General features: G+C 39.7%; 3 protein-coding genes across 3 annotated transcripts; 1 reads left to right on the top strand and 2 right to left on the bottom strand.

The window, feature by feature from the left end:
• Positions 1-8,921: 8,921 nt before the first annotated feature.
• On the bottom strand, positions 8,922-16,253 carry CSD3 (copper/zinc superoxide dismutase 3). The gene is made up of 7 exons (XM_077355575.1): positions 16,097-16,253; positions 15,895-15,996; positions 15,648-15,743; positions 15,536-15,567; positions 15,355-15,430; positions 9,342-9,395; positions 8,922-9,243 (listed from the first exon to the last, which is right to left on the bottom strand). Exons 1-7 carry the CDS (start codon positions 16,188-16,190, stop codon positions 9,215-9,217), a joined length of 483 nt encoding a protein of 160 aa, XP_077211690.1. The 5' UTR covers positions 16,191-16,253; the 3' UTR covers positions 8,922-9,214.
• An 891-nt stretch (positions 16,254-17,144) lies between these two features.
• On the bottom strand, positions 17,145-18,036 carry LOC143891728 (uncharacterized). Its single transcript, XM_077396264.1, has 2 exons — positions 18,016-18,036; positions 17,145-17,915 (listed from the first exon to the last, which is right to left on the bottom strand). Exons 1-2 carry the CDS (start codon positions 18,034-18,036, stop codon positions 17,145-17,147), a joined length of 792 nt encoding a protein of 263 aa, XP_077252379.1.
• Positions 18,037-19,227: 1,191 nt separating this feature from the next.
• Positions 19,228-20,022, top strand: LOC143891727 (uncharacterized). The gene has a single exon (XM_077396263.1). The coding sequence runs from the start codon at positions 19,228-19,230 to the stop codon at positions 20,020-20,022; it is 795 nt and encodes a 264-aa protein (XP_077252378.1).
• Positions 20,023-20,736: the final 714 nt, after the last annotated feature.

Genomic DNA, 20,736 nt, shown 5'->3' with positions numbered 1-20,736 from the left:
CTTCTCATAACCTTCCCGACGGAACCAGCTTTACCAGTTTCTGCCGGATCGTTTGGGAGTTTTGAAACCGCCAAAATTAGTAAGGTTTGGCAATTTATGATTTGGGCTTTGTTTTGGTGAAATTAAATACTTTTAGTCTGTGTTAGACTTCGTGTCTTCCCGTAATTATTTTTAGGTTATGTTTTGATTTGTATGTGATCCTTTGCGCAGGTGATTGAGTATTTTGTTCTGAGAAATTGGGATTTGCCCTCGAGGTAAGTGATATGACACTTCCTTAGTGTTTTCCGCCAAAACTTCCCATTTGTGATTCTTTAGAAGTAGTAATATCTATTTTGAGCTATCTACCTTACGAATTTCATAAAGTCTTTGTAATGTTACCCATTTATTATGAAAATCAGGTATAACATGCCTCGTTTGAGAGATCTAGAGATTAAAATGCTTGTGTTACCATATTTTGAATAAAGAATTTTCAACTTATTGGAAATCAAAATACATTTTCAAAAACTCGGATAGATTATTATTACCGGCTTTGGAAGACTTTAATGTAGCTGCGACAACTTCTTCTGCAAACTGATATGCATTTATGGTAAGTTTAGTACATGTTTTGTGACACTTTACTAGTAGTGGATAGTTGTGATACATCGGTGCTCCGGAGCTGCCAGCTTAATAGCAGTTGTTGTTTTGTGGTACTTTAGTAGTATATAATATTTGTGGTACATCAGTGCCCCGAGCTGCCGGCTAAATACCAGTTGATGTCTTGTGGTACTTTGGTACCCCCGAGCTGCCGACTTAATAACAGTTGATAGTTGTGATACATCGGTGCCCTCGAGCTGCCGGCTTAATAGCAATTTTTGTTTTGGGGCATAGAGTATCAGTTTTCATATATACTTTCAAGTACCACGTCAGAGTTTTATCAATTGTGATGCAAATGAGGGTCTGAAATTCTGTTCTGTGCTCCATTCTGATTATGAGTTTATATCTGCTTATGTTTAATTCCATTTTTTGTTTATCAATTCTGGTAAAGAAAATAATAACTTTGAGCATATGCTATTTATTCTCGATCGTGCATTGTTCGACTATCTGTTTTAGCCTCGTTGTATTTGGCATCCTAAGATCCAACTAGGGCAGTGGTATGTTACTTACTGGCTTTTGGGCTTAATGTGGTTTATAAAAAAAAAATTCAGATCCCGAGTTTGATTTCCCATAAAATCAGAGGGAGAGACAAGCACGTCGAGGAGTTTAGTTATGGACTTCTTGTCATTTTGTGAATGTGAGTATGTATAGTCATAGAAAGACTGGTGTAGTATGTATAGTTTCAAGGATTGTAAATAAGAACTTTGGTGGTTGTTTACATAAAAAGTGATAGAAGTTTAGTTGCTCTAAGTACTGCCCAGGTGAATTGTTGATACACCCTTGGTATTATGAATTTTTGAAAGAAAGCCTTGCGTGCCTGTGAGATTTCATTTTACAGGTACGTGGCACCTCTCGTGCCTTCGTTTCGGGGCGTGACAGTTAGTTTAGGCAGGGTAGCTTTATTAGGATTACCTACCAAAATCTCTCAAATCTCTTTCTATGTTTAGCTTCATAAATCTTGTTGTTTCTATGTTTATCTTCTTCAGTGTTCTATATAAACAATCAAGCCAAATGAATGTTTATATAGAACAATCGAGAAGATAAACATAAGAAACAGCAAGATTTAGGAAGATAAACATAGAAAGAGATTTGGGTAGATAATCCTAATCAAGCTAACCTGCCTAAACTAACCAACTACCTCATCTATCACCCAAGCAATCAAACGGGGAGATCTCTCATGCTCTAATAGGTTTTGTTATTCATAATAGGGTATTATTAGTTAAAGTTCTTCACGGAGAATCGAGTAAGAGAGGGCTTTACCCATTGATGGAAGATGAAACGACACAATTTTTATTTTCAAAGGGAAGTGATAAATCCGCCCCTTTGGATTACTTGGGACACCCAGCAGCAGGGTAGACTGCGTACTTCACGTCAAAAGGATTCAATGGGGCTGATTGCCACGTACACTGCTGCTGGGTGTCCCAAGGAATCAAAAGGGGCGGATTTATCACTTCCCTTTTCAAAAGGCTACTACACGACAAGTAACAGTAGCACAACCTCGAACGTACACTTAGGCTGTTAGAATATGTGAGATCTTATTGTTTCATTAGGTTCAGATCCCATCGTTGGATTGGGTATGGTGGAATAGGTTTTTTAAATAGATTAGCAACTAAGCTAGATTTAGAAGGATTTCTATCATTATCAATTTCCATGGTTATGTTAATCTCTTTAATCTCTTTCCATTTTTGTCTCTTTGAGTGTTCCATATAAATACTCATTAGGGCTAATTGTAATCCAAGCTAGATTAGTGGAAATCTCCTCTAATTTAAGCCATCTTTTCAACAAGGTTCTTTGCCAATAAGTTTCGACTAACGCAGATATCGCTACTCTTATGCTCTAAATAATTTTTTTTTCAAGTTCTAGTATAAGTCACTGCAAGCTCCCATTCTTAAGATCAAAAGGAGCTGCAAAGTTAGTGGCGTTGAAGTTGGATCTAGTAAATGGAAAATGTATAGAAGTGTACTCTTTACATTGGATTATTATTGTTTCACAAGCCCATTTGGGTCGAATTAAGGTGCTAAATAGTGCTAAAATGCAACTGAGGGGCAACTCTCCCCGAGAACTCTTGAGGAGCTGTTAGATGCGACCAATTAGGTATTTCTTATATTCGTACTAAATAAATAGTGAAATGATATCAGCACTGCAATTTTTTAATAGATGCACCAAAGCAACTTGTCATTTAGTATTTAAAGGGCTTGTAAGAGCTTTTCGAGAACGGTAATTTCCTTTTGAGAGCCCTTTAAATACTAAACGGCAAGATGCTTTCTCGCATCTACTATCATTTCCCAATAAATATTAGTTGTTTCTTGGTAAAGGGATTTTATTTTTCCTCTTACATTTTGTTGGGTCAGAGACAAGGTTCTATATCCTCCTCTTGTAATATTTTTTATTATTAATAAAATTGAAGGTGCCGCCCCATGTTCCTAGATCAATTCCAGGTTAAAAAAATAAGCATGCAAATGAGAAGCTATTTTTTACCAAATATCAGCTAAATTTGCTCATTTTTATGTCTCAAAAACAAAGACAAACACATAAAGTACTTAATTTATATAATGATATGCAGACACAATTCCTAACTTAATCCCAACTGGATTAAGCTTAACATGGGACATGGAGGAGGAGGACCTCACAACTTTCAAATTGTTTCAACTTTCGATCTTCAATTAATCCTGCAAACAACAATAGCCAGAAGGGTTGATTAGAGGTGAAAATTAAATACATGAATTTTCTTTCCACTATTGAGGCACCAAGAATGTGAGTAGAAATGCTACATGCTCTTGGAGTACAAAGGTATATGGGAAAAGGAAATGAGTTCTTGTTCTTCTTGTCATCCACTTTCTTAAAAATAACCGTGTTTAAAAATTCATACTCAGACATTAACTCGGTCAAGGTAAAACTGAGTCAACTCTGATGCGGTCAGCTTTTATAAACTCAAGTAATTTAAAGGTGTTTTTTATTGATTAAACCCTGCTGAATCAGGCGAGTCAATGTATGCCTCAAAGAACTTTTAAATAGTGGAAAAATATGATTCGGGGGTCAACCCTGCGAAAATCATCTTTCACCTTAATTGACTCAGTTGACTCGGTCAAGTCTAAGCCAACCCAAGTCATGCATCTTTTGATTCAGTATCCCAAGTATATTTTGATTCAGTATCCCAAGTCTATATTTCAACTCAACTCAACTCAACTAAGCCTTTGTCCAAAACTAGTCGGGGTCGGCTAATGAATCCTTTAGAAAATTTTCATTTAGAAAATTTTCATTAAGAAAGTGAACGGATCTACCCGGTTCATATTGACCAAGTCTAATCATGACACTAGTTGGGTTTGTCTACATGGATCATTTTCTTCCATTCTATCATATCCAAGGTCATGTTCTCTGTTATGTTCATATCCCTCAAGTCTTTCTCACTGTTTCTACCCAAGTTGTTTTTGATCTACCCCTAGCTTTTCTACTCCATCAACTTGGCACGAGTCACTTCTTCTAACTGGTCCATCCGAAGGCCTACGTTGGATATGCTCAAACCATCTTAAGCAGTGCTCTCTCATCTTCTCCTCGCTTGGTGCCATCCCAACCTTTTTACGGATGTCTTTATTTTTAATTCGATCTAACCTTGTGTGACTCCACATCCATCTACGCATTCGCATCTTCGTTACACTCATCTTATGTACATGCTGCTTCTTGGTGGCCCAACATTCTGAGCCGTACAGCATGGTTGGCCTCACAGCTGTCTTATAAAACTTTCCCTTAAACTTGGTAGGTATTTTACGGTCGCACAGACCTCCTAAAGCATGCTTCTACTTCAACCAACCTGCTCTTATCTAGTGGTTAACATCCTATTCAATCTCTCATTCCTTATGTAGGATTGAATCAAGATAGCGAAAGATATCCCTCTTAGGCACAGTTTTAAATTTCAACCGAAATCCGAAACGTAGCGAAACTGAAATTCCCGAAATTTACCAAATTTCGTTTGGAATTTCAAAAATTTCGGGAATTTCATCGAAATTGTTATTAAAATAATAATATTTTATTGCGTTAAAGTATTTCAAACGAAATTACAAAAATTTCGGTAATTTCGATCGAAACTTCGTCCCAAAAAACCTGAATTTCGTGCGTGTGTACGAAATTTCGTGATTTCGGCTGGAATTTTGGTTTCGGATAAATCCGAGATTTTAGCAGAAACTGAAATTTAAAACCATGCTCTTTAGATACCTTCTGTCTAGTCATATCCCAAGTCTATATTTCACAGTTACATTTTTTTCAATCTATCACCAAACAAACTATACAACTCAACTCAACTCAACTAAGCCTTTTGTCCCAAACTAGTTGGGGTCGGCTAATGAATCCTTTAGAAAATTTACATGAAGAAGGTGGACGGATCTGCCCTACTCAAATTGGCTAAGTCTAATCCTAACAGTAGTTTAGTTCGTCTACATGGATCATTTTCTTTCATTCTCTCCTATCCAAAGTCATGTTCTCTTTTATGTTCCTAGCAATCAAGTCTTTACTCAACCAAACAAACTATACTAGCCACAAAAAAAAAAAAGGGTACTCTAGAGTGACATCTGATAGAAGTTGCCGATGCAAATGTTGCTCAGTAAGACTACTCTGTGTTCTGTTGGGACTGGGTAGAACTCCCCCTTCAAAGCTATCCATTAATGGTGAGTTCTACCCAGTACATGCTTCCCAACAAGTGGTATCAGAGACGGGGCCTAGTAACCTTGGTGTACCCTCAAGGATGGAGAAAATCTATTGGAGAAGATCTCGGTAACCCCAGTGAACTACATCCTTGAGTACTGAGAAAATCCCTCAGGAAAGATTTTGTAGTTCCCACATTACTTCTGCGTGGAGGGAAAGATTGTTGGGGTTCCACACAAAAGCAAAAACCCCACATTGGAAAAGTGAATAGATGTGGATGGGCTTATGAGGACTTGGGCACCCTCCCATTAATGGCTAGCTTTTGAGGGAGAGTTCTACCCAGGTCCCAACAAATTCACAAGTACTCACAAACAAAGTCTAACTCTGTGAGTTTTAGGGGGAGGGTGAGATATACATACCGAGAACAATCCACATTGGGAGAAATGGCGACGGGTAAGGTAACACCACAACCCCCTGGAAGAGCCTGAGCCGCGGTCATGTTTGGTTGTATTCCTCGTGCCACCGATACGATACAAGTGCAGACGGCCCTCCTATCAGCCGAGGTCGAGGCCGAGGATGCTATCATATTGACTCCACTGCAACATGCCGGGGGTGGCATCGCGCCGCCACCAACCAAATAGCTAACACAGGGAGTCAAGTTTTTCAGTACATCACTGCATTGAATTGCAGCCTCATAAGCTGGGATAAGCAGTAGAAGCACTAAAACAGCTGAGAACTTCATGGTGTAACAGGAGTTCTGCTTGTTCTTTCAAATGGGTTGGGGCTGATTTTATAGCAAACTCGAGAGAAGGTCATTAGTGCAAGAAAGGGACAAAATAATCAAAAAGAAAGCTGGATTTTGATTGAGTACAAGAAAGAGTGAGATGGGTTCTTTTTATTATTTTGATTGCTTGCAGGTAGAAAATCAAAGTTTGGTGAAATTCAAGTAATAGAGGTCAGTATAAATAAGAGATATATGTTATATTTGATATTTGGTAGATGATATATGCACCCCTTTTTAATCAAGAACGTCCCTTTTCTGATTTTATGACAAAGGACAGAAATGATTCAACACTACATAGTGATGTTAGAAAAAGGTAATTTATCGTCACGGTTGATATTTGAGGAATGCTAAACTGAAGGGAGCCCGAGCAAAAGTAATGATAAATGTGGTTGAGTGGAAGAGAATCGAATGAGGTGCCCTTGGGGCGGAGTTTTTTCAAAGACACCCTTCAGTTTAGCATTCCCCTATATTTGTAAGTCTTTTTACCGATAGAAGAAGATATGATATGGCCATATGGGGCCACCAATGACATGCATCACAGTTGGGTCACTAATGACATGTATCACAGTTGGGTCCCCCTCATGCAAGCACTGAACATGTGATATCAATCATTTAAAAAAAATGAGGGAAGGCCAGTAGCATCACTTGTGTAACATGAACTCTTTCTAGAGAGTACTAATTTATTGAGTTTGGTGCCTCGTGATTGGTGCCTAATACTTAAAACTCCAACCACCGACCCTTGGCTACAAATCTTTTCTTGCAAGTATTATTTATTGGTGAAGAGAACAAGAGGAGGATGTATAGGAGAAACTACCAGCGGGCCTACCATATGGACGGTCTAGATCAACCAATTGTGGAGCTCATTATGTTCTAATGAGACTGCCTCATTTTATTGGAACCAGGCCTTACCCTACTATCTCATTTCTTATGCAATTTCGTGGGCCAAAGGGATATGCAATTGGCCATGAAGACTTGCCAATCTCATGGATGGGATTAAAGATCTATTTTTGTACAGTGTTCTAACTCTCAGAAGTGCCCCTCACATCCTTTGAATTGGCAATGAATTAGCTGACTGTCTAAGCCAATTAAGAGCATCTAGCTTTATTGCAAGATAAGCAAGAAATTTTGGACAATTTTTTCCTTTGCAACCTTTCAAGAAAATTCATTCAATAGAAATGTTGCATAAGGGTGTATGGTACAAGAATGTGTAAATACCATCCTCTCCTTCCCTGATGAGGCCCAGAGGATAAGCAGTTTGAATTATAAAATAGGTAGCCACCAATTTCATTGGCTACTAGCATTTTCCAAGGAAAAAATATAGGTCTAACAACTCATCTTAGTGATAAAAAAATCAATTTTGTCCTTTGCGAGGTTGGCCCGATTGTTAGTTTCTCCTATCGATCTTATCCTCATTTTCCACATTCTTATGCAGCATTTCAATCAATTGCCTGCTGAGACATTTTTGGGATTTGTAATAGCCTTTTGACACCCAATTAAATAATAAAAGACAAGAGTTCGGCCCATTATTAAAAAAAAAAAAAAAACATTGTAGTGCAAATATTGGTAGCCTGGATATATTTATTTAAAGACAAAAACACGAAGGAGATGGTCTAAACAACAGAAGTAATGAGAACCAAAACAGAACAAAGAAAAAGGAAAATCAGGGAGGCATCCTGTCAAAATCTCCAAACTCGCCATATCAACTCCGGCATATATGAGGCATTACGCATTGCAGTTAGCACATAACTTTATGTGCTGAAAATGAACCGCGAACTCTCCCACTCGATCTTGAATCTCCTCAATCATATCTACATATCCACAAACCTCCATGGGTGAGAGGTAGTTCCATCCATCCCACCTAGTAAAATTGCGGGAACCCTCTCAAATCTATCATTCATGTCCATAATCTCGATCCCCGGAAGTAAGGCCCTCCTCAGTTCTAGGGGTGCAACTCGGGTCGGGTTGAGGACAACCCGAACCCGACCCGACCGACAATTTGCTCAACCCGAACCCGACCCGAGTTCCAACCCAATGAGGTTCAACCCGACCCGAGGAACTTCTTGCCAACCCGAACCCGACCCAACCCAAGATTTTAAGCTTAAAAACTAAAAAAAAATTATTAAAAATGTTGGGTTGACTCGGGTCGGGTTGCACAAGGCCTCAACCCGAACCCGACCCGAACTCAACCCGGGTTGAGAAAACTCGACCCAAACTCAACCCAACCCGACTTTTTTCCAGGTTGAACCCGTCGGGTTCGGGTTGAGCCCGCCCAAGTTGCACCCCTACATCCTCACCTTGCCTCATTTGAGTCTTAACTTCAATGGGCCTGAGAATGCCCACCTAATACATCCAATCTCATCTCTAAGTATTCCCTCTGCTCTATTCGAGTCAGGGTATCCAATTGTCAAAATTCAGCTTCAGTAATCATGGGTCTCGATGCCTCCATCGGGGAGAGAGCGTCTCAACGCTTTCCTTGCTAGAACAAAGCTCTCCCTCCAACATCTTCTGATAAATGCACTGAAGGAAGACTTGAAGGTAAAATTTTAATCCAGGATATAATAAGCAAGATTATCTCCTGATATAGAAAACTCCACATCCTTCTAACTATCTTGCAGTGAATAAAAATGTGATCTACAGACTATCCTGCCTCCACACGTAAGGCACAATCATACACAATGAGGACTTTCCAATTCCTAAGATGATCAATGATCAATTGTCAGTATCTTATCCTGGACGGCAATCCAAGCGAACACACACGCTCTAGCCATAGCAGGAGTGTTCCACACTCTTGATTAGATGTGAAGAAAGTGAACTATGAGCAATGTTGTTATAGAAAGATTCTATGAAAAGTGAACTGGGAGAAGTAGCCTTTAGTAATCTATTAATCACCATTTATTAATAAATCAAGATACTCATGATAATTTCATCATTGAATTCATGGCTTATAGTGTAAGGCAGATATTTTCTTTTCCACCATCTTCTTTTTCAATCCTTGATGTATCCGCTGTCTCCAGATGTAAGCTCTCTAAGAACATCAAGATCTTAAGCTATTGATATCTTTTCACAAGCTCTGACATTAGAATGCTAGGAACAAGGTTATCATGAAATGTTCTGCATTTTCTAGATATTTATCTCGAATTGTTTTATGCATCTAAGACATGGCTAAACTGCTGACTGCAACCCAATGATACCTGCCACAAAACATGCATATATTTTTACTGCAGTTCATATAAATTCAGAAGGGAAATCATAAACAGATTGTATGTGTGGGGTGGAAGTGGGTTTTTACCGCATCCAATTCTTGCCCCTGCATTCCCAGTCGTCTTGCTAAGCTCGTGCCCACCTGTAGCATTGTCTATTATCAGCTTAACTTTCACAGAAATGTACTTGACTTCAATGTTAAACTTTGAGATGGAAGCAATGGTGGATGGTTGAAGTTAAACGCACCATTCCTCCTTAAAGGAGGTTTATATCGATGTACAATGTGTCTTAATAACTGATTTACTAGTAAATGGTTGCAGGGAAAAAAACCAAACAACTTGTATTTCTTTAGGGTGAGTTGCAAGTGTATCAGTGGACGTAAAGGAGCAAAGAAACACCTAAACGAACAAAAGGAAATATAATTCAACGTCGAACAATCTGAAAACAGCACTGCAAGGGCATATGTCACAGTAATCTATATTACATAATGGTTTAGAAACCTAGGAAAGAGCAGTTCCAAACACTTTTTTTTATACTAAGGTATCCTGTTTGTTGATTACTATCCATGGGATGTTAAGAGGTGTGCGAAGTGAACACTGTGTTGCCACAAGAAATATTGACAGTAAAGTTCCTTTTCTTTGTTCAATCTGATACAACACATGCTTTGCAAAAAAACATAAAAAAAAAACAAAGAAAGAAAAGAAGAGATAAACACAATATTAACTCGCAGAGAAATGAAGCTAGGGTACAAGAGAATGCTTCTCAACCATCTCAACGAGTGTTTCTTTAGAGAACCTCATACCACATTTTGGCAATCTACATTTTGGACGGGGGCCAAAGACAGTGTAATGGATTGGGTTCCCACTTGCATAGCGCGTACGGACGGTGCACGAGGCTTAACTATACTTTCCCTCTGCACCGCGGCACATCTTGTGGGTAGGCCATCATCAGGCTTTCCGTGAGTTCGTGCCGGGGTGGCTTCGGCCGCCCTCGCAAAACGCAAGTCTTGCCGAGTGAAACACCAACCAGCCAACAGAAGCTTATGGCCTAGGGTAAGGTTACATACAGCACCACTAAAAGATTCTTTCGATTTATTGAGTAGAGGTGGAGAGAATTGGAAATGCTTCCTATCTTTTATCCTTCTCTTTCTTCAATTCATTTTCTGATGGCCCCAAAACAACACAAGAAACTCCAATGTTGTAAGTAGAAAAGTAAAGGTTTTTTGGGAAAAATTGCAAACCATATCTGGCCTGACATGTAAGGTGATCACATCAGCCCCAGATCAGTTGTAACAACAAATCAAATCAGGAAGGATCATTTGTACACAACTTCAGTTTCAAACTTTGGATATGAATCTTTGAGTGTGTGATGATATCTTCTATTTCCATCTATTCATGGTCACAACTTAATGTTTCGTTTGCCTATTAAAATTAGTGTGCCGGTTGCTGATAATGCACTGATGATTCGCATGTCAATTGGGCTGATGATTAGAGCAAGTGGGATACTAAAGTTGTCTTCAAAGTCGAGGACAGTGAAGTCACAGTTGACATAGTTCGGCAGCAGTTCAGCCCACAAATTTGCAATTGGCTATATTCCTTCCGAAATCAAGAGAGAAATAGCCAAAAATACCTTGTTAGTTCGCTAAATCAGTTTGCAGTTTGAAGACTTTAGAGAAAACTTGCAAACTATGAGTGGAGTTCCCAAAAGACCTTAACTTTGATCATTAAGGACCCCACTGAAGTTTCATCATCTCTGTCATATGGTTTGACTTGCATAAGCTTCATAAAATCCGCTAATGGGTATTACAGGTGGTTCAAAAATTGTCAGTTGTATTCTTTGCTCATTGTTTCCCCTCCATCACTATCTTGTATTTCATACTGTTTGGGTATTCTGGTGTCTTAAAATTTGCAACTTATCAGAAGCTTCTTTTTGGAGCACTTACAAATTTAGAATTAGATTTAGATATCTTCTTGTACTTCCAAGTTCCAACAAGGGTCCGATCTTCACTTTTGAGAGGACAACTTCGAAAAGATTTTGTTTTGCCATTGCACCATCAGATGATTGAAAATTCCTTCTAATTTTGGTATTAATGCCAAATGTGTATATATTATCCAGTTCCATGAGTGATTTGTTTTACAAAGCAATGTAGGAGATCGAGGGACAATTTAGGGGCCCACTATTGGGCTCATGTGACCACGATAGAACCTTCCATCCATAGCATCTCTCCAATTAATGCTGGATTTTCAAAAGAAGCTTGCAGAGATAAGCCATAGCTGTTGCCGACTGTCATGCGGAATCAAAATTCAGTGGAGAAATCAATTACTTTTCTTCCGCAATAAATTAGTACAAACTTTTTTTTTTTTTGAAAGGCAATCGAAAATATATTAAAAGGGAGGACCAAGGAGGTCACCCAAAGAGAGGAACAAGGAGAAAAGAAAAAACAACAGAAAAGCAAAAAATACAAGCCCCCTCAAGGGGGAGGAAATCAAAGAATTCCAACCCCTCCTTCTCAACACCCTCCCTAGCAAAACAATCCGCTTCACCGTTTGTTGATCTGCGCACGTGCTGAAAGACAATGGATGATCCACCAACAATGTCATCAATCTCATCGAACAAAGACCAAAATCTCCATGGGGGCTTAGTTGATCCCCGAAGCCATCTAATAACATTTAAAGAATCTCCCTGCACAATGGATATATCCAAGACCCCCCTATCCAAATGCTTGATGCCCTCATAAGCTGCTCTAACCTCAGCTTCACTGGAATCACATACACCAAGAGGACCAGAAAAAGCCCAAAGAAACGTACCGAAAGAATTGCGGCACAGGCCACCAATACCCGCCGGTCCCGGATTTCTGAAGCTAGACCCATCAAAGTTAACTTTCAGACAACCAGATGGAGGTGCGATCCACTTTTCCACCACCTTGTGACAAGATAACTTTTCCAAGCAGATGATGCTCCAACTTTCCCATAAATCATAGGCGGACACAAACTGAAAAGAGTGTAAACACCTGGCCCTAGCAATAATAGAGGCAATAATGTTAACATAAACTCTATTTGCAGGCTTGTGAACACCTTCAAAATCTCTAGCATTCCTTTCCTTCCAGATCTCCCAAAACGAAGAAAACAAGCACAAATTTCACAAAATTCTCCATTTTTTCTTCTACGGCACTCCTTCCCAAGCTTCAAGTAAATCCAAGATTGAGGAGGGAAATACCCAGCTCAAACCAAATCTGGCCAGAATCAGACTCTACACAGATCTAGCAAAACTGCAATGCATGAAAAGGTGACTAGTCGATTCCCCGTCCAAAAGGCATAAAGGGCAGTGATCAATCAGAATCACCCCCCTTCTCCTAAGGAAGTTTATGGTTTGAATCCTATCCCTACATACCGCCCATCCAAAAAAACAAACCCTAGGGGGGCAAACAGATTTCCAAACCTTGGCCAAGATAGAAGGATTAGGACAAATAAGAAGGTGTGAATAGAAAGACTTAACAGAAAAGAATCCGGACTTGTCCCATATCCAAATTCTCATATCAGCCCTAGATATCTTTAAATAACACGACTCAATAGTTTGAAAGAGTTGAGTGAGTGCCTCCAATTCTCTCTCGAAGAAATTTCTGTGGAAGGCTGGCATCCACACCACTCTCCCATTCTCCCGCACAAAGCAATCTTTGACCAGTACCTCCTGATTAAGAGCCACCCTACATAAATCCGGAAACAGTAAACTCAAAGGCTCAGAGGCGCACCAGGCGTCCAACCAAAATCTAACTCGATCCCCTGAGTAAACCTTGAATCTGGTACCCTTTACAAATTTAGACCAAATTTTTAAAATATCCCTCCAAACAGTTAACCCTTTAGAAGAAAACAAATCCCCGGAATCCCACTTACCTACCTTAGAACCATACTTGCTACTAATAACTTTAACCCAGAACTGATCTTTCTCGATACCAAACCTCCAAAGCCATTTTCCAAGCAGAGCCTGGTTGAATTCTTTAATTCTTCGAATCCCCAACCCCCCATTTTTAAAAGGATAGCAGACCTCCTCCATTTTACGAGGGGTATACCCGCAGAATCCCCCGAACCACCCCACATAAATCTACACTGGTAAATTAGTACAAACATATACATTTATCAAGCTAGTAAGTGTTTTAGAAGGGTTCCAGTGGCCTGCATTGGACTGTATTTCCCCGTTTGTGTGAATATGGCCCACACATCTTAAAGAGATGTGTTTCACTCAGGTTATTTTCTCATTTTCTTTCCTTTTTGGATATGAAAATCAGATATTAAGGGGAAAAGAAAAAAAAATCTAATCAGCATTTCAACTCATCACTATTGTTAAGGGTAGTTGGAAACCAAAATGCCATTAACTTGCTACTGAGATACCCAAAATCAAAACTTATTTATGCTAGCACATTCTCACATTCAGCAGCATTAATCCACCTGGTCAATTGAATATCTTTGCATCTCTCAAACGAGCACGGTGCTCCTGTTGTTAAAAAGATAAGTTCATGATAGTTTCATTAGGTTGTTTCCTTCATATGTAATGATATTTTGGATGTTAATATCATCGGTATTGACATCGAGTAGAAAATCCCTACTGTTCTTTGTATATACTACTGCTGCTGATTCTACGAATGAAATGCCGATCATACTTTCAATCATAATTTCCTTTTTCAGAAGGTATTGGAGCTGAGGAGAAGTATCTACATCCAAAGCTTTCGTTTAGATGAACTATTTGAGCAGGTTTTCCATCTCTAAAATTCATAAAATATCAAGTCCCCGTGAAAATATAAAGCCCCATAGTTTCTGAATCCCCTTAGTTCAGCACTCCGTTGTGCAAATCAAGAAAAACACCACATCCTAGTTTATGATATCAGGACACTTGTGTAGGCCCAGCATACCATGTTTGACATGATACGATATTGATACCCCAGCTTGGTTACCCAATACTTCATGGACCCATAGTTTCAGAATCCCCTTAGTACAAAACTTCGTTGTGCAAATCAAAATACTCCACACACTAGTTTATGATATCAGGATACTTGTGTAGGCTCAGCATACCATGCTTGACATGATACGATATTGATACTCCTGCTCGGGACCTCAATACAATAGGATACCCAATATTATATGGATATCTCTGTTGGTATAATATTTGAAGCATATGCCACTCTGTTCGGATTAAGTATAATGGTTTTTTTTTTTTTTTTTTGCTTGTTACTGTCACATATTTGGAATTATAGTTTGAACACATGAGTCATATAAATGATATTTTACATTTAGAACTAGTTCCATTCCTATCTATTTAAGTTTTATGATATACTATTTATATATGTCTCATGGAAAATACCGATTTGTATCTCCGTTCTTTTGTTCGTGCCCATTTCCACATCCGTATCTCGATATCATAAATCCTAGTTCATTCTGATGAAAATTCCACCCTGACCATTCATCTACTCCAAAGCCATAATGCCATCCCACGTGGAACGCTAATCCCCCTCAGTAATCCATTCCTACTCATGACTATCTCATGTGCCAGACTTTGATTGGATCAATGCAAAAACCTAATCGTCATGCAATGAACCCAAATTCGAATCCCTTTAGCTAATGGTCTCGATCTCCAAGTAGTAAAGAGCATAACTTTGGTGAGACGAGATCAGGGCTGGCACATTAGTTGTTTTTTTCAGTCTAAATAAGCTGACATGCAACCCAGAAAATAAAAATGCAGCCAGGAAAGAAATAAAAATCAAATCCATTTCGATGCAAAACCATGATCCGTTTCAATGCGAAATACATCATCCCGTTCCAACAAAAACCTAAATCTTTCTATGGAAACTAATGTGGTCTTTTTCTCATGTGGGGGCAATCAAATTTGATGATATACACTAGAAAGGGAAAATTCTTCCCATAACCATTAAGGGAAAATTCAACCCAATAGATGGTACCTATCGCAATAGATGATAAACTTCTCAAAGACTCACTGTGAAATTCCAAACAGAGAAATCCAAACAGCTAGATGGTAAAAAAAAAAACACTAAATTAAACACTAAATTTCAAAATCAACATCCAAAGAATTGTAAACAACATATTTAATCATACCTCTCCCGAAATCATCAGGATCTGCGTGAACAACAACTGCCCTTCCCAGGATTGAATGCGGTCCACTTAGTGGAATCTACATATTACAGTAAAAGAACAAACAAAAGTGAATGTTTTCAGAACTCTCCAACACAAAGGATTCAAAACCCAACTCAATTTTACTGGATCTCAATCAACCCACCTGCATATCCTTGAGATTAACTTCAGCAACTCCTAAAACCACCAAATTCATGTACAATTAGAAAACCCATCTTCTTGAGAAAGAGAGAGAATACAAGTAAAAATAGACACACCATCCTGAGCAGCAAAGATGTTTCCCAGGTCACCCGCATGCCGTTCATTGTCGGTGGGTCCTCCATGTTCCTTCTTCAATGGATTAAAATGAGGACCTTCCCAACAACAGAAACAAAAAAATGAAAATTATGATGACCCACTTGAATCCATTCAAAGATGAAGCGAAAAAATGAAAAAAATGGGCCTAAATCAAAAGTACAGATTGATGAGAGAGAGAGAGAGAGAGAGAGAGAGAGAGAGAGAGACCAGTGGAGTTGCATCCGTTAGTGGTGTCACCGAGAGCATGAATATGAAAGGCATGGAGACCCGGAGAGAGGCCTGTTATTTTCCCTTTGACAAAGGTGGTTCCTGTAATTCAATGGAAATTCCCCAAAGGAGGATGTGAAAAAAAATAAAGAAATAAAAGAAATGGAGAAATGGGTTTTTGAAGAGAGAGAGAGAGAAAAACCGTTGGTATCCTGTAGGAACTGAAGCGAGCCTCTAACGCTGTTGTTGTCACCTGTGATGATAGCCACGCCCTTCAGACCACTTCCCATCGCCATTACTCTCTCCCTCTTTCTCTCTCTCTAAACATATATGTCCTCTGGCAGGGATGAGCTAAGCCGGCTGAGGCATAGGACTGTCAATCGGGCATAGGACTGTCAATCGGGATGCGCAAGCTCGAAGCCCGCCAGTTCGGCCCGCTAAAAGCCCGCCCATAATTAAAACGAGAACAAGCCAAACCAAGCTTAGTCAAAAGTTGAAGGCCGAACTCTAATTTGGGCTGAGCTTGATCAAGGGTCGTCCAGCCCGTTATAGGCTCGGGCCCGATAATATATTTACTATATAATTTTTCATGATTTTTTATGCCCTTAAAAATCGGTAGATATTAATTAAATAGGTTACTTAAACATTAATATCCTATAGGCTATAGTTCGACATTAAATAGGTTTTTTTTCTTCTTTATTTTGCCCATCTTCAGCCCACTCCATATGAACGGTTTGGATCATCATATCCTATAGGCTATAGTTCGTCCTCAGATTTATTAATGAATAAGACAAAATCTGACAAAAAATCAATCGGTGTGGCTTTTCTCACATGCTAAAGCCAACAAGTTTAATGGCTTTCTATGAATTGGCTTTTTTGTGCTTGGCTTAGTCTTTTCTCGTGCAGAAAATAAGAGGTGATGGACAAGCCCGAACTCGGCCCGAAGCCCATTGTATAGACATGGGCTGAGCTTGAGCACCTCAGGCCCGCCCAAGCTCAGCCCGATTGACAGTCCTACTGAGGCATATACAATCCCGTGGCGCATGTTAGTGAAACCACCTTGAACATAAATATTCGGAAGTGATATATTCGCCCCCCTTATATTCCCCGACCCACCCCCACTAGCGTATTTACTAATTACCACTACTGTTTTACACTCAACAATTGCGAAAAGAGATTGATCTTCCAACCACATGTTATGAAACTTAAATGGTTTTTGCCCTCAGAAACATTATTTTCAAGGCACACCATCAACGGGGAGTGATTAGAAAGATTTGGGAGCAAGTACCTAGCAAAAGAGTGGGTAAATTGATTGATCCATGATGGTTGACAAGAGCTCTATCAAGACGGCGGAGTTTAACTTCTTCATTCTCAGCTCTTCTACACCAGGAGAGATGTTGACCAAGCGATCTAATTTCATAGAGAGAACAATCAAGAATACATTTATTAAAGTCTACCAAGTCCATCCAGATTGGAGGAGCACCTCCAACTCTTTCATCAGAAGATCTGGTAGTATTAAAATCACCGATGGTGATCCTAGGAATGGAAATACCAGCAGCGATCAAGCATGGGTCAGACGAGAGCATTTTCCTGTCTCTACCAGTATTGTGGGTATATATAGCAGTTAGCATAAATTTATGAGAGGATTGGAGGAAAAGAACTTCCCCATGGATTAATTGAGAAGATTCTTGCAGAAAATTAAAGGATACAAGAAGAGGGTCCCAAATGATCCAGATCCTGCCATTGTCTGAATTGGTGTAGTTAGCAACAAGTTGCCAATCAGCACAAATACTGGAAACATAGTCTCTTAGCTTATCTTGAGTGGCTCTGGTTTCAATGAGGCACATGATAGGCATTTTTTCTTTAGAGATTATATTTTTGATATTATCCCTCTTTGTTGAGGTTCCAAGCCGTCTAACATTCCATGCTCCGAGTCCGATCATCATTAACATCGTTTGGAATGGGAGAATGCCCTGTGAGGCTTTTGAAGCTTGTTGAAGCTGGACAATGGGGAGAATCCCCTGGATCATCCAGATCAAGAAGAACAGAGTAAGGATTTACAGATATCAGGTTCGGCATCATATTTTGAGAGGATGGGGGTTTTTGAATTAGATGAGTTACCGGAGAGGAAGGTCTCGACATCTCGAGGGGTGGTAGAGAAGACTTCAATTGGGACGAAGAGATGTGTAGGGCATTCTTTTCTTTTAAGGCAGAATCAATTGGTGGGGGTGGAAGAAGAGGGGAACTAGATTCATTGCAGGTTGCAGGGGTTGGATCATTTTTCGAATTCTCTGGTTTAATCCCCAATCTAGACAAATCTGAGTGCTTCTTTGCAGGGGTTGGATCTCAAATCCAAAGAATTATTATCGGTATCCTCCAAATGAAGAAAGGCACTCTTCCTATAAAGTACCTGGGTTTGCCTCTGTTTTCTGCAAGAATCTCTGCTACTGACTGCCAACCTCTTGTCTCCAAAATCAGAAAGAGAATCACATTCTGGTCCAATCATCTGCTTTCGCGTACTGGCAGAATTGAGTTGATAAAAATTGTGCTTAATTCTTATCAAATTTTCTGGTCTACTGCATTTTCCCTTCCTATTGGCACACTCAACGCTATTGAAAAGATATTTAGAGATTTCCTTTGGGCTGGTTGCTCCCTCCAAAACAAGTACCACCTGGTTGCTTGGGATCTCATATGTAGGCCAAAGGTAGAAGGAGGGATGGGCATTCGTTGTCTTTCCGACCTTAGCAAGGCTTCTCAGTTCAAAATTCTATGGCACATTATCCAAAAGAAGAACACTCCTTGGGTAAATTGGTTCCATATGAAATATATTAGGGGAATAAACTTCTAGGATCTTCCCATGCCTTCTAATCCCTCTTGGGCGGCAAGACATAATTTGAAAATTCGAGATGATATCTGTCCCTTGATCTGCTATGCTATTGGCAATGGAGAGGGGATCAACTTGTGGAATTTTCCATGGCATCCAATTGGCCCTATCAACTCCCAAAGTTCCATAGGAAACCTCACTTCTATCATTCCTCGAAATGCTACTATTGCTGATCTAAGGTCTGATGGTAAATGGGACCCTGCTCTCTATGCTCCTCCTCACAATCTTGCTGATATTTTGGACTCGGGCATTTATCACTCAGGTTGTTCTGAATCTACTGCTATTTGGAAACCATCAAATGATGGAATGTTCTCTTTCAGAAATGCTTGGGATCAAATTCGGAAAAAAAACATGAAGTGATTCCCTGGACCAAGTCAATCTGGTTCCTTGGTCATAATCCCCGCCATAGCCATATTGCTTGGCAAGCCCTTCACTATAAGTTGAGTACTATGGATTGTCTTCTCTTCCTTGGTCAGTCCAGAAACACTAGATGTCTCCTCTACAAGCAAAGCGCGGAATATATTGATCACATCTTTTTCCGTTGCTCTTTTTCCTCCTGGATATGGAGATTCATTCTTGGGAGATTCAATTCTAAGAGAAAACCTCTTGAATCTCTTCTAGCTGAAGAATCTTGGATTAGATCAAAGTTCAGGGGAAAAGGCCAATCTACCATAGCCACGAAGATTGCTTTTTCGGCTTCGATTTACTGCATTTGGATGGAAAGAAACAAGAGGGTATTTGATCACAAAGAGCAGCACAAGCAATCCATTCTCAGGCACATTCTATCCTTTGTCAAAGTGAAAATGATTTTCCTTAAGCTCCAAGATTCCCCTTCAGATAGAAATATAGAAATTTCTAAAAACCTTGGAATTTCTTATCAATTCCAGGATATTCAGCCAAAGCAATGCAAATGGGAACCCCCAGACTGTAACTCTCATAAGTTAAATTCTGATGCTTCCCTAACTGCAGACAAAGCAACTTTAGGTGGGCTTATTCGTGATTCATCAGGCACTTCGATCCTCATGTATTCCTTAGATGCTACGATTCAAAATATTACTGACCTTGAGCTCGATGCCATTGCTCATGGGCTAAGTATGGCATCTGCTACTAGTGTTCAGAATAGTTGGGTTGAAACAGATTATTTGCTTGCTGATCAGATTATCAAAGGTGAAATCAGATGCCCCTGGAGGAAACTCAACACTCTAGATAATGTCCTTAATCTTCTTAGATCATTCTCCTCTTGAAAAATTTCCCATACATGGAGGGAAGCTAACAGAGCTGCTGATTTCCTCTCTAAAAAGGATTGTTGTTGTAAAGGGCCCATGTTTTTGCCTCAGGAAATCCCGCCCCATCTGGGCTCTATCTTGTATGAGGATTCCTCAGGAACTATCTACATCCGTTTGTAATATCAGATGATTCTTCAGAGGAGATGTCTTCTCGAGTGGGATGGAGGTTTGAAGGTCTGCCCCTGCCCGGTGTTCCCTCCACTTATAGCCACATTTGGACATATATGCTTTGGTGGACTCCCTCTTCTTGGATCTTATGGATGTTTCATCCTTGTGATAGGAATTGTACTTCCCTAATTTTATGGTTATTTGTATGTCTTTGTTGCCCTTGTGGCCCCCCTATGTAATCCTATTTTCTTTTCAATATATCTGGTCGGGATCTGCCTAATCCCAGCTTGCCCATCAGAAAAAGAAAAAAAAAAACCTACTGTTTTACACTATAAAGGATGGCCTGGTCCTCCTGGAGAAGAAAAGAGGGCAAATATATCATCTCCCTGGCACCCTGCAGATAAGGGCACTCCTCCCTTTCAATTGGTTGTTATTAAGCATGTGCGGACCAGTAGGGCTGAAACTGGTAGGGTTTTACCCGACCCGCAGGCCTCATCGACCCTCTCGAAAATAACCCACGTCATGTTTAGAAAACATGAGTCTTGGATAGGATATGGTTTTAGG

This window comes from Tasmannia lanceolata, unplaced genomic scaffold (genome assembly GCF_043159265.1).
Source record: "Tasmannia lanceolata isolate RefF3 unplaced genomic scaffold, GAP_Taslan_0.1 ptg000015l, whole genome shotgun sequence".
Lineage (NCBI taxonomy): Eukaryota > Viridiplantae > Streptophyta > Magnoliopsida > Canellales > Winteraceae > Tasmannia > Tasmannia lanceolata.
Note: the sequence above shows the minus strand (reverse complement) of the source record. Positions and strands in the feature narration are given on the sequence as shown.

Excerpts from the sequence above, each read along its gene's own strand:
- CSD3 (XM_077355575.1), bottom strand. The coding sequence starts at position 16,190 with ATGGCGATGGGAAGTGGTCTGAAGGGCGTGGCTATCATCACAGGTGAC. Across the intron at positions 15,431-15,535 it reads TTAATCTCAAGGATATGCAG|ATTCCACTAAGTGGACCGCA; the intron begins GTGGGTTGATTG and ends TGTAATATGTAG. Across the intron at positions 9,244-9,341 it reads AGGGGCAAGAATTGGATGCG|GTATCATTGGGTTGCAGTCA; the intron begins GTAAAAACCCAC and ends GTTTTGTGGCAG.
- LOC143891728 (XM_077396264.1), bottom strand. The coding sequence starts at position 18,036 with ATGTCGAGACCTTCCTCTCCG. Across the intron at positions 17,916-18,015 it reads TGTCGAGACCTTCCTCTCCG|GGGATTCTCCCCATTGTCCA; the intron begins GTAACTCATCTA and ends TGGATGATCCAG.
- LOC143891727 (XM_077396263.1), top strand. The coding sequence starts at position 19,228 with ATGGATTGTCTTCTCTTCCTTGGTCAGTCCAGAAACACTAGATGTCTC.